General features: G+C 40.5%; 1 protein-coding gene across 7 annotated transcripts in view; it reads left to right on the top strand.

Moving 5' to 3' along the window:
- Window positions 1-432: 432 nt before the first annotated feature.
- Window positions 433-12,574, top strand: part of Herc4 (HECT and RLD domain containing E3 ubiquitin protein ligase 4) — a 77,937-nt gene continuing 65,795 nt past the window's right edge. For 5 of the 7 annotated variants that reach the window (XR_008219856.1, XR_008219857.1, XM_052744825.1 and 2 more), the window contains exons 1-3: window positions 433-826; window positions 2,678-2,708; window positions 3,131-3,434. Coding sequence is in view for 5 of the 7 variants with exons in the window: in XM_052744825.1 (XP_052600785.1) it covers window positions 3,209-3,434 (226 nt within the window). In the remaining 2 variants the exon portion in view is untranslated. Of the gene's footprint in view, window positions 827-2,677; window positions 2,709-3,130; window positions 3,435-7,191; window positions 7,322-12,574 lie in introns of those variants that run through there. The other 2 variants (XM_052744827.1, XM_052744826.1) reach the window with 2 other exon arrangements.

The raw sequence follows: 12,574 nt of genomic DNA, 5'->3' as shown, positions 1-12,574 counted from the left end.
ACATCTGCTTTTCTAACCATATTTGTGATTGTTTCGTCGGCTACTTCAGAATCTCCTTAGGAAAGGTAGAATAAAATTTATGAAAAGGCTAAGAACCTACAAGCAGGAAGGCAAACCAAAAAGAAAATTCCATTAAGCAGCCCTTGTGAACGCCGGAGCCCTTGTGAACACACCGACAAAAAAAAAAAAAAAAAAAAAAAAGAAAAGAAAAAAAAAGAAAAAGAAAAAGTATACTGACAGCTTCTAGCTCTCATTTCTCCATTAGTCTGTTAGGAGCAGGGACTAGCAAAACACTGCGCAGGCGCCTGGGTCCGAAGAACCCTGGGAAGACTCCCGCGCAGGCGCGCGAACGGGGAAGTGGGCGGGGCCGCGCGTGCGCGGCGGCCACTTCCGGCTGGCTGCCTTTTCCCCCCCCTCCCCTCCCCCCCACGCCCCATCCCCCGCGAAACCACCGCCCCTCTCCCTTGTCGCCGGCCTCTCCCTCGGCTCTCTCCACCCCTCGTGCTCTCCGCCCTGCTCGCCACCAGCCCTTCCCCTCCCGCTCCATCCGGGTCGCTGACGGCTGTCTCTCGGTCCGGAGAGTGCTGGCGGCCGCTTTTCCTCTGAGGAACCTGGGAAAGTTTCACAGGAGAGCGAGCGAGCGAGCGAGCCGGGCAGCAGAGCCAGCTGAGCGGCGCCTGGGATTCTTCCGAAGGCGGAGTCGTGGTCATCGCCGCGGCCGGCTGGAAGAGGAAGAAGAAGATCTCGGAGCCGGAGAGCCGTCCAGAGGTCCCGGGGAGCGGCCGCCCTCCATCGCCTAGGGGCTCTCCCTGCCCTGAGGGACCCGGTGAGTCGTTGCCCCTGTGGGTTCGGGGTAGTGTGACGGAGGTGGCCTCCGCTGGGGCCTTGGCGAAGGGCGCCGGCGTCCTCCTCAGCGCTGGCCGGGGCCGGGATGTTGCACCTCTCTCGTGGGGAAGGGCCTCCCCGGGGCCGAGGCCGCCGGGGCCGAGCCCTCTGGGACGGTCTCGGCGGGCGCGGCGCGCCGGTAGCTGCGGGAGTTTGGCTGGTCGGCCCGCGAGGCTGGGTGTGTTGCAGACCCTTCCCCTTCCCCGGGCCGCGTGAGCCGATCGCGGTGCATGGTCAGGCAGAGGAAACTCAACTGCTTCCCCTTCTACCTGTTGCTGGCGAGAGAACGCCTTTCCAAGACCCGTTCTGACTTCTGGAGGAAAAAAACAAAAACAAAAAAAAAAAGGGTGCCCAAACGAAGCGCGCTGAAATCGGAGAGAGGTTTCTGTCTTCCGCTAACCGTACGAAAAAGATACGGAAGGACAGTGCAGAACTCTCTGGAACTTTCGAGTTTTGCTGCCCCAAAGGGAGGACATCAAATTTCTGGTTATGCGAGTGTAGTGGTATAGCTTCGGCACTTTCTAAATAAACGTAAGTGCAGGAAAATTATGTTTTGAAATCTCAGATTCAGTGTAAGGAATTTAGGTGACTTTGGACAGCAAGGAGGAAGACTAACTTCCAGTACGGGTGCTATTTAATAACAAAACAGCGGAGGTTTAGATGAGAAAGACTCACGCTTTTTTTTTTTTTTGTATAATGTTTATGGATGTTTTGCTTAGGTGTTGTGCACCATGTGTGTGCCTGGTGTTGGTGGAGACCAGAAGAGGGCGTAGGATTCCCTGGGACTAGTTACATACAGACAGTAGCGGGCAGCGATGTGGGTGCTGGGAATTGAATCCGGATCCTTTAAAAGAACAGCCAGTGCCCTTAACATCTGAGAGGTCTCTCAGCCCCTCATGGTATGTCTTTCAAGAGAAGAAGTTATATAGATTTCTCTATTAAACTGTCAATGCCTTACCCCCACCCCCACCCCCACCCCATTCCTATTTTGGGGGGGAAAAAAGTTCTGGGATTGTTTACAATTTGTTTTTCATCTTCAGGTAATTAATTGTCCTAGAGGTATACATAAATTAATACTATTTTTTACTTGTAAGAACCATTCAGGGCTGGAGAGATGGCTCAGTGGTTAAGAGCACTGACTGCTCTTCCAGAGGTCCTGAGTTCAATTCCCAGCAACCACAAGGTGGCTCACAACCACCTGCAATTAGATCTGGTGACCTCTTCTGGCCTGCAAAGACACATGCAGGCAGAACACTGTATACATAATAAATAAAATAAATCTTTGAAAAAAAGGGGAAAAAAAATTCATAATAAAAAATTTTGAATTGGAAGAGTCTAGATATTTATTTATTTATTTATGTTTTTTTGAGACAGGGTTTCTCTGTGTAGCTTTGCGTCTTTCCTGGATCTCACTCTGTAGACCAGGCTGGCCTCGAACTCACAGAGATCCACCTGCCTCTGTCTCCTGAGTGGTGGGATTAAAGGCGTGCACCGTTGTTGTTGCTGCTGCCGCCGCCGCCGCCGCCGCCACCACCACCACCACCACCACCCGGCGAATCTAGATATTTAAACTGAATATTTTATGTGTTATAATCGATTTAGTTTTAAAATTAAATTAGTAGAGAGGGGTTGGTGCTAATATTTTGACTTGTAAAATGGAGTTGATTGTTTTAAAATTATGACTTGATAAATTCTAACTTTGTATATAGCCTATTATTAGTATAAGTAATGAGAAGGCCAGTCTAAATTGTGACAATTTTAAGTTCCATTATTGGTTTAATTTCTGTTACAGATAAGAACTTCAGTTTTCTGTTGATGTGGAGGTAGGTATCAGATTGTTGACCTGGGTGAGTTGAGGGAGATTTCAAGGTTATGTTTCTGCAGTTGGCTGGCTTCTTGCTTGTTTGGGCATTAGACACATGATTTATTTACTGTTCTCACTAAACTTATTTAAAGAAAAAAAGAATTTCATAAGAGTACTTATTACTGAGTTATGTAAGTCAAAGCCAGTTACGGTTTTAAGTTTTGCAAAGAGTAGTAGAAAGTGATGGCTATTTCCTAAACATTTGTATATGATGCTTTAAAAAATGAAAGAACTGATTGGTTCTTGGAACTGACTGATAACTCTGAGGCATGTTTTAAATATGTAACAATTGCAATCCTGATTGTCACTTAACACTTGATGAAAGAGCAGTTACACATCACGATTTCTTTGAAATCCTATTAACTTTGTTTGTCTCCTCAGACATAGGGTACCTCCAAGTTTCCAGTGTTTCAGAAGGGACTTTTATATTGAAACTGGAAGACCAAAGTCTTTACAAGCATGTTGTGCTGGGGAAATGCATCCTATGGACAACTAGGTTTGGGTGGAATCGATGAAGAGATTGTACTAGAGCCCAGAAAAAGTGACTTTTTTGTAAATAAAAAGGTCCGAGATGTTGGCTGTGGACTCAGACATACTGTATTTGTTCTTGATGACGGAACTGTGTACACGTGTGGATGTAATGATCTGGGACAGCTTGGTCATGAAAAATCCAGAAAGAAACCAGGTAAGTGAAAAGGTCTCTATTTCTAGTCATTGATAGCATTTTACATTTGAAATGATGGTTTTTATGACCTCTGTAAACCTAAACTTACAGGCTTTATCAAGCTTTGAAATCAAAGTAAGAGTTAAACATTCTTGAGTTTTTGGTTTGTGGTTCTTTTTTCTTTTATTATTATTACTACTAGTATGACCCCTAATTGATTGTGGTTGAAAATAGCAACAACAAAAATTAGCCTTCAGTGTATTTTGTATAAAATATAAAGGTATCAAAATCTTTAATAAGTTCAGCCACCTTGAACAGATTTTGAATTCCTAACTTGCTCTGGGATGTTTCCTGTACACATGGGGGGTATGATAAAAGCTTCTTACTTTTGTTTACTTGTTTAAATCATATCCAAGTTCTTCCATTTCTCCCCGTTATACTTTAGATATGTAATTTTTGTTTTGCTTAGTTAGAAATATTGTTCAACCCCCTATTTTCTGCTTTCATGTGGTCAGTGCTAGCTTTTAAAGGGTTTGTGAATGTGAGGTGGTCTGACTGTGGAGAGTAATATAAGCAAAATGTAAACTAATTTATCAGGTAATGAGAATTGGAAGCATTTGGTCACATTTCATGTCTGTTTTCCTGGATGTTGTGTTCAATTGGTAGTGACACATTTGAGATGGTCTTGTTAGGTACTTTGCTTTCAGTTGTGATAACCAAAATCTACTACATTAAGGTAGTAGATTCAGGTGAGACTGCTGCTGTGCTTAGTTTCATAGCAGTGACACTTGGGTATTCCCTATGGCAGTCCTTTTTCTCTATCAGCTTATTGTACAGTGGTGGTTTTGTTTGTGTTTTTTATAGTCTGCTTTTGAGAGATCAATGTGGGTGTAAAAACTCAGGCATTAAATTGAAATATCTTTCATATCATCTCAGCACCTTTGCTACACTTTACTCCTAATTTGCAAGATCCTGGAGGTTTAAGTCTTATATGTGGGTAGGGTCTTTTTTTTTTTTTTTTGGTTTTTCGAGACAGGGTTTCTCTGTGTAGCTTTGCGCCTTTCCTGGAACTCGCTTTGGAGACCAGGCTGGGTGGGTAGGGTCTTAATCCCACCTCCTGAGGCATAATATGTAACTTGGTTTTATTGAATGAATGAGAGCGAGTCCTTAATAAGTAGGTCTAATTATTGTAGAACTCAAACTAAATGATAGTTTTCTTGTATTACACTTCACAAAAGCATCTTTTACAGACTCTTACCAGATTTTCATAGTCTCTTGGGCATTGAGGTGGTTGTGGGTGGTAATTTACTATCTGCACATTTTGCTTAGTGTGGAAATGCCCCAAGTTGAGGTTTCTGTAGTATTGGGATTACTTACTAGATGTAGGAATTGCCAGTACGCTTGCTGTAACTTACTGAGGTTTAGAAATGTTTAATATTACTAAACACTGTTTGGTGTTCAGAACAAGGGTGAACACATACATCAGTGCGTAGAATGTCAAGCTGCACAGATGAGGTTTGGGGACAGCCAGCTGCTGTTCGGTCTTGTTGTTGACTTTGTGATGGTTGTATTGTGACATCTCTGTCTTCTTGTTAATTCATCCTGGAAACATTATTTAGTAATACAAAGTTGAAGAACGTGTTTCCACTTTCAGATCAGCTCATTTATGTCCAGGGCATATAAAATAGACGAGAGAAAAGGAAGAAAAAAAGAGCTTTGTCTTTCCAGAGATTAAGAGCTAGAGTTGGAAGTTCAGACATAAGTAATGAAGTAAATAAAGAGAGTTGAAATTCTTCTATCTGCTGTATATTTAAAGCCTAGGGAATTTAAATGAGAAAGATATTGTGGGATTGAATTAAAGAAATAAAAGTTTAAGTTAAATTCTGTCAGTAGTCACACAAATAACCAAAAAGTAAGTCTGGAGCTAGAATTGCTTTTATAAACGGGGTTGGGGAGCTCCGAGCCTAAGCGAAAGCCCTGGTTCTCTGACATTTTGAAGCGTAACTAGGCTATAGAGATAGAAAGATGTGGAAATTAAAGGAGGTGTGGTGGCTGCGATAGGAAGGACTCCAGCTTTCAGCCTCTTTTTTTTGTTTAAAGTACATGAGTGGTAAATTAATAATGTTTTAACTAAAATTATTTCTCTTTGGAATGGTTGTCAGTGTTTTAAACGTGCCCTTTCCCTGCCCCTTTTATAAATTGTTGAATTTGAGATATGAGTGTAAAGATAATTGTTAGGTCTTATTTAATTGGTTTTCAAGTCTTGTAATTGAGCAGTCTGGTTACATGTCTGTGTCATACACAATTCCTTTATCAGAACTTTACTTAAGTCACAAGGAAAGTAGAGAAAAACTAAGAATTATTTCTTTTACATAGACTGCTTTATAATCATAACAATTATAACGAAGAAATGGAACTTAGCATCATTAAGGTTACTTGAGTCACATTTAGGGGTTGGCCTTGCTGTGTAGTAGTTTGAACATATGACCTATGGGGAGAATTTTCCATTTTGGATATTTTATATATCTGGAATCATATAAAACGTTTTCTGACATTTATTATACCAAGAGTATTAGGTTAAGTCCATATCCATCTGTGTTCTCTTACGTAGGTATGACCTCACTACTAGCTCTTTCTGAATTAGTGCAAGAAAAAATGAATGTCTCTTGCACCTTCATGTATTTTTTTCCCTACTATAGAAACTTCTAGATACCTTTTAAAGCTAGTTTCTCAATTTTTTTTAAACCTTTTTTTTTTCCTTTTTTAAAATTTATTTATTTTGAGTGCTCTATCTGCATATACACCTTTATGCCAGAAGAGGGCATCAGATCCCACTAGAGATGGTTGTGAGCCACCATGTGGTTGCTGGGAATTGAACTCGGGATCTCTAGAAGAGCAGCCAGTGCTTTTAACCTCTGAGCCATCTCTCCAGCCCCATTCCTCAATTTCTTAATTCTTAGCTTACAAATAAATATATTTATTCAGTATATCTGTCCACTTAAATGAATTGTTAGCTTTATTTGTATATTTCTAGATTTACTTATGAGATTTAAAAGTAATTTGTTAAAAGTAAACTTCCTAACAGGTTTCTTGACTCACAGTATACCCAGTCTTAACTTGTTGACTTTGAGTGTATGTTTCCTACATCTGTTTTTACTGGTCTCATATAGTAGCCATGCTAAGCCGTTTCAGGATTGTAAATGATGGTATCATTCTGTTAAACGGAGTATTTTGGTAGCTTTCTGTGGTTTTCCAGGTTCTTTCACATGGAGTATCTCATTTCAGCCTCACAACACTGTCTCTTCTTAGTCAGTCCGGTGAAAGCAGTGTGGTCACAGCGGTAGCTGCTTGCTTGCCTTTCTTGAGTCCTCACTTTCTGACCTATTCTTTCTGTTCATAAAACATAAATCTACAAATGAAATGTCTTTTTATATAAAATTGGATTTTTAAAAATAGTGTAGGAAATAGATAAATATGGTAAATTATTTCTAAATTAGAAATTCCAAATTGTTCCACATATTTCTTATTGTATGAAAACATACAAGATTGAAGCTCACTGGGTTTTGTAAGTCTTAATTTTCGTAATACCTTCTAAGGAAGAGAAAGATGTAGATGATAAACGACTTGTAAAAAGAATGACCTAGGTCAGGACTTGAGGCTTGACTCTGAGCACTGTGAGAAGGGTCAGTGCCCAGGAATCACAGTTTCAGGTGTGGGGAAGTCATAATGCAAACAGATGCTGCTAGAGAGATGTATAATAATACTTTACTTTGTGTAGGACCCACATCTGAGGAGTTTCAAGAGCATTACACAATAACTCATGGTCCCTTTCAAAATGCTTGTGACACAAATTGCAAGAATTATCCTCATCTTAGGGGATAAATTTGGAGAAATGGCAGCACAAGCTGGTAAGTAACTTGTCAAACAGCAGGTGGCCGGTGAGCAGCCGTAAACTGAGTCTGAAAGCTTAAGCCTACCAGTCTCCTCCTGGAGTCACTAACGTGTGCTTGTGTTTAGCGGTATTTACAGTAATAGCTTCTGTTTGAGGCAGGCCAGATGCTGATGCACAGATTGTTTCCTTGCCATTCGATTTGATGGCCTGTTGAAATCAATCAGTAATTTACCAAGATGATTGCATTATACCACTGTGTGGTAGGAACAGGTTTTTTTGGTTTTACTTTAGATCAAACACAGGGCCTCATGCACGAGAAGCAAACACTGACACTCACCGATGCCGCAGCCCAAGAATAGTTAGACAAACAATGCTTTCTTTTCTTGTGTCTGTTTTGTATTCTCATATATTTCTTTATTGTGTTGACTGCTGTGCTGGTCTATCAGAAGTCTGTAGTAATTGTCATACAGGGTTGATTGAATGGCTAGCTCGCATTAGAACAAGATTACTTAATTTATGTTGTATCAAGGCTGTCCCTGGGATGCATTGGTTTGCTTGTGTTATATAAACAACTCACGCAAAAGAAATGTAGTTGGCTTCTTTCAGGATTTTCTTTGTATTTGGTATATTATTGTGCTTAAAGGAGTGTTGTTCAGAAGGTTGTTTTGATGACTGTGTTTAGAAGGTTGAGGCAGAAGGATCATTTAGTTGGAGGTTTTCCTGGGCTTCAAGACCCTCCCTCAAAAATAGAAAATGAAAACCAAAATACTGCTTCTATCACTAAAAAAAGGGGGGGGGGTGCATGGTAGACTTCAGTTTCATAATTTGGGCAGTTACCAAGGATTAACATTGTAAAATGGCAGCCTAGTCAGTTTGCATCATCTGCTCAGAGATTTTGTTCTTGTATTTTTTGAGACAGGGTCTCATACTATGTTACTCTGGCTGGCCTGAATTTACTATATAGACTAGGCTGTCCTCCTGTTTAGTAGAGATCTTCCTGTTTCTGCCTCCTGAGTGATGGAACCAAAGGTATGCACCACCACACATTATTATTACTATTGTTATTTTGGGTATGAGTGCTTTGTATGTATGCCTGCATGCCAGAAGAGGGCGTCAGATCCCATTATAGATGGTTGTGAGCCACCATGTGGTTGCTGGGAGTTGAACTCAGGATCTCGGGAAGAGCAGCCAGTTCTCTTAACCTCTGAGCCATCTCTCCAGCTCATCCCACACCTATGCATACTTAGAGACTTCTTAAGTATTCTTAGGTTTCCATTGTTTTCAGTATGCTATATAAATATAGCATGATTCTTTCACATTCCATGTTTTTTTTTTTTTTTTTGGTTTTTCAAGACAAGGTTTTTCTGTGTAGCTTTGTGCCTTTCCTGGATCTCACTCTGTAGACCAGGCTGGCCTCGAACTCACAAAGATCCGCCTGGCTCTGCCTCCCAAGTGCTGGGATTAAAGGCGTGCGCCACCACCGCCCTGCTCCATGTATTTTTTTTTTAATTCCATGTATTTTTAAAATTGTTTTGAAGAAATAAGAATGACTTCCATTTTCCTAAACTGTAAAGTGTATTATTGAATGTTGAGATTTTTTTAAACTCTTGGTACAAAAGGTGTCCTTAAACATTGTTACAAGGGTTTATTAGGGTGAGATGGTGTAGGAAAATAAGTAGTAAAAGGAGCCATATGCAAGCCTCTTTCTCTCCTTTCTCTTTCCCTGGACTTATTCTTTGTCCATAGAAAACAAGGCGGTGATACATGTGCTAGATGTGGTGGTTCCTCCCTCTAATTTTAGCACTGAGAGGTTGCAGCAGAAGGATCAAGAATTGGAAGGCAGACTGGGTTATGTAGAGATACACTATCACCAACAAAATCAAAACCAGTTTGTTCTAGTTATAAAGGGGAATTTCTTGACCATTAGTGCTTCCAAAATTTTATTTACCTGGACTTACTCTTCTGTCTTATTTTCTAGCTTGGTGTAATTTATTTTTGCATTTTTAAGACTCTTTAGTAACACGTTTTCCACATATTATTCAAAACTAATGCTTCTTTTTTGTTATTTGAAGTGCTGGAGATAGAGCCCAGGGTCTTATGTATAATATACTAGACCAGCACTACCACTATGCTGTACCCCGGCTCCTTGCTTCTTTAAATACACAAGTTTAGATTGATTTTTTTCCTTTGTTATCATACAATTCTGAATACAGTTTTAGTTTTTCATATTTTTTTCTGGTTACAAAAGTAGTACACATTCTTGGTAGAAAATTTGGCAATTATAAGAAGGTAAAAAATCAAGTGTAATGACATCATACAAAAGTATTCTCATTTGAATCCTTTCTTTGTGGTTTTTTTTTTTGTTTTTGGTTTTTCGAGACAGGGTTTCTCTGTGTAGCTTTGCGCCTTTCCTGGAACTCACTTGGTAGCCCAGGCTGGCCTCGAACTCACAGAGATCCGCCTGGCTCTGCCTCCCGAGTGCTGGGATCAAAGGCCATTGCGCCACCACCGCCCGGCTTGGAACCTTTAATTTTAACATATCTACAACAGACAGCTAACTTATTTTTTAAATGTTAAACACAGCTGTAGTTTTACAAATGCATATGCTCAGGAGAATGTTGTCTGTGCATGAAAGTTCCAGAATACATTCATTTGATAGACTTCTGGGTACAATATAATGAACATTGTTTGAAAGTCATGTAAGGAAAATAAAACAAGACACAAATCATAGGAGTACACGTAAAGATGCAGCAGTGTTGTTTACAGATGAATGATTGTATAAAATAGGTGAACTTGGTAGCTCACATCTGTAATCCTAGGACTCACGAGGAATGCTGCAAATCTGAGTCCAGACTGATCTGTTTTGGAAATTCTGTGCTAGTTAAGACTTCACAGTTAGACCCTGTCTCAGAAAATCCCCCAATACAAAGATGGGTAATAGAACTTTGTAAAACAGCATGACCTGGGGCTGGAGAGATGGCTCAGAGGTCTTCCAGATATGCAGAGTTCAATTCCCAGGAACCACAGAATGGCTCAGAGCCATCTATAAAAGAGATCTGGTGCCCTCTTCTGGCATGAAGGTGTACATGCAGGCAGAACACTGTATACATAATAAATTAGTAAATCTTAAAAACAACAAGATTTAATGCCTTGTTAGGAATGGAATGGTAATCCATTTAGTTGGACTGTCTGAAAATAGGGAACATAAATCCCATACAGTGCTCACTATGTTCTATCAGAAGCTTGTCAAGTGAATGTATTTTGGAACTTTGATTTACAGACAACATTCTTGTGAGCATACGTACTTGTAAGATGATAGACAACTGTGTTTAAACTGTGTTTAAAATCTATAAAATTTTTTTTTTTTTTTTTTGGTTTTTCGAGACAGGGTTTCTCTGTGTAGCTTTGCGCCTCTCCTGGGACTCACTTGGTACCCCAGGCTGGCCTCGAACTCACAGAGATCCGCCTGGCTCTGCCTCCCGAGTGCTGGGATCAAAGGCGTGCGCCACCACCGCCCGGCTAAAATCTATAAAATTTTTAGATGTTCTGATTTTAATTTGGTTAGTGGGCAAATAGTTTTTATAAAGGAAGAATTGAAGAGAGGAGAATTGGGAAAGTAATTATTTTAACTGTGGTTATAGTTCTTTTAAACGAAGGAACAGATAGATCAGGAGAGATTTGGCAGACCAAAGATGGACATTGTTAACTTGATGGAAGTGAATTGTATGTCAGTAATGATAAAGAGCCAGCTATGATCCTAGGTGGAGTCATTGATTGGAAATAGAGGATGCAGCATGATTAGGACTGTTACCTCTTCTATTTGAAGAGAGCTGATTCTGGTGAGGTAAATTTTGTTGTGACTGTAATATAATTCAGTGGGCAGTAAGGAATAAAAATGGGAGAAAATCGTGACTAAAAGCATCAGGTGTTTATTTCCAGCTTTGCTTTCCCCTAGGTGTATTAGGTAGGTTGTAAATTTTTCTACTATTCCAGTGTACTAAGTAATTAATTACTTAGCTATTATTTTGTGGTTGAGTCAGCCTTTGGAAACTGTTAAAAGTACCTAGTGAATTTAAAGTAACTTGTAAATTTAAAGTGTCATAAATGACTGTCTATCTGTTTTCTATTTTATTATTATTTTTGTTCGTTTGTTTTGAGATGCCTGGTACTCATGGCTACCCTCCTGTCTCAGATTACCATTTCTGAGATTACAGGTTTGAGCCACAGGCATAGTTTTATCTGTTTTTATAAAGTGATAAAATGAAAATGTCTATTGCCTTGAAGAGACACCATGACCACTGCAACTCTTCTAAAGGAAAACATTTGATTGTGGTGATTTGCTTACAGTTCAGAGGTTTAGTCTGTTACTGTCATGGTGGGAACCAAGGCAGCATGCAGGTAGACATGGCGCTAGAGAAGGAGCTGAGAGTTCTTACATCTCGACTCACAGGCAACAGGAAGTGTTCTGTCTCACTGGGAGTGGCTTGAGCATAGATGAGACCCCAAAGCCCACTTCCACAGTGACATACTTCCTCCAAGGCCACACCTCCTAATAGTGCCACTCCCTTTGGGGACCATTTTCTTTCAAACTACCACATTCAGGTACCATCTTGTGGGAGTCCTGCTCCCACCTTTTGAAGTGTTCTTAGGAGGAGGAAAGAGGGATAAGAAAATATCAGATAGAAGGAGACCTAGACAACGAGAAGAAAAGAACACAGGATAGCTTCAGAAGGGCCTGAGTCAGTACCCAGATTCTTATAACATGGCAAGGGAAGGAGCAAAAGACCTCCCCCTTGTTAGATCAAAGCACACCATACAGCCAAGTGTAGACCCTTCCAAACACCTGGTAACCACCCCTGTTACCAAATCATCTCTTTATGCAGCCCTGCTGGGTAAAGCAAGCTCAGATTCTCAGACCTGAGTAAGATCTTGGAAGCCTCTGTGGGCTCCCACACCATCTGATACCTTGATCATTTGAATTTTGTTAATAGGTTTATTTGCTTATTGTTGAACAAATGCAGCCCTATCAAGTTAATTACTGTGTTTGGCTTGATGCTTCTTTTTGGGTTGTTAGTATTGAAGTAATCATAATTATAAACTGTGTGTTGTTGGAGTGGGCAAGAGTTCCTTTGATGTAACACTGTTTTGTGACATGCAAATAGAAGGGGGAAGGCATTAGAGGAAGATGAAAAGAGGTCCTTACCAACAGAGTTGGGAGCATCTGAAGACAGCTCGAGGAGAATTTGGCTGCTTTGCTTACAATCATTAG

The sequence above is a fragment of the Peromyscus californicus genome, unplaced genomic scaffold (genome assembly GCF_007827085.1).
Source record: "Peromyscus californicus insignis strain IS unplaced genomic scaffold, ASM782708v3 Scaffold_19__1_contigs__length_69161282, whole genome shotgun sequence".
Lineage (NCBI taxonomy): Eukaryota > Metazoa > Chordata > Mammalia > Rodentia > Cricetidae > Peromyscus > Peromyscus californicus.
The sequence above is the reverse complement of the archived record's forward strand: the minus strand, read 5'-3'. Positions and strand labels throughout refer to the sequence as shown.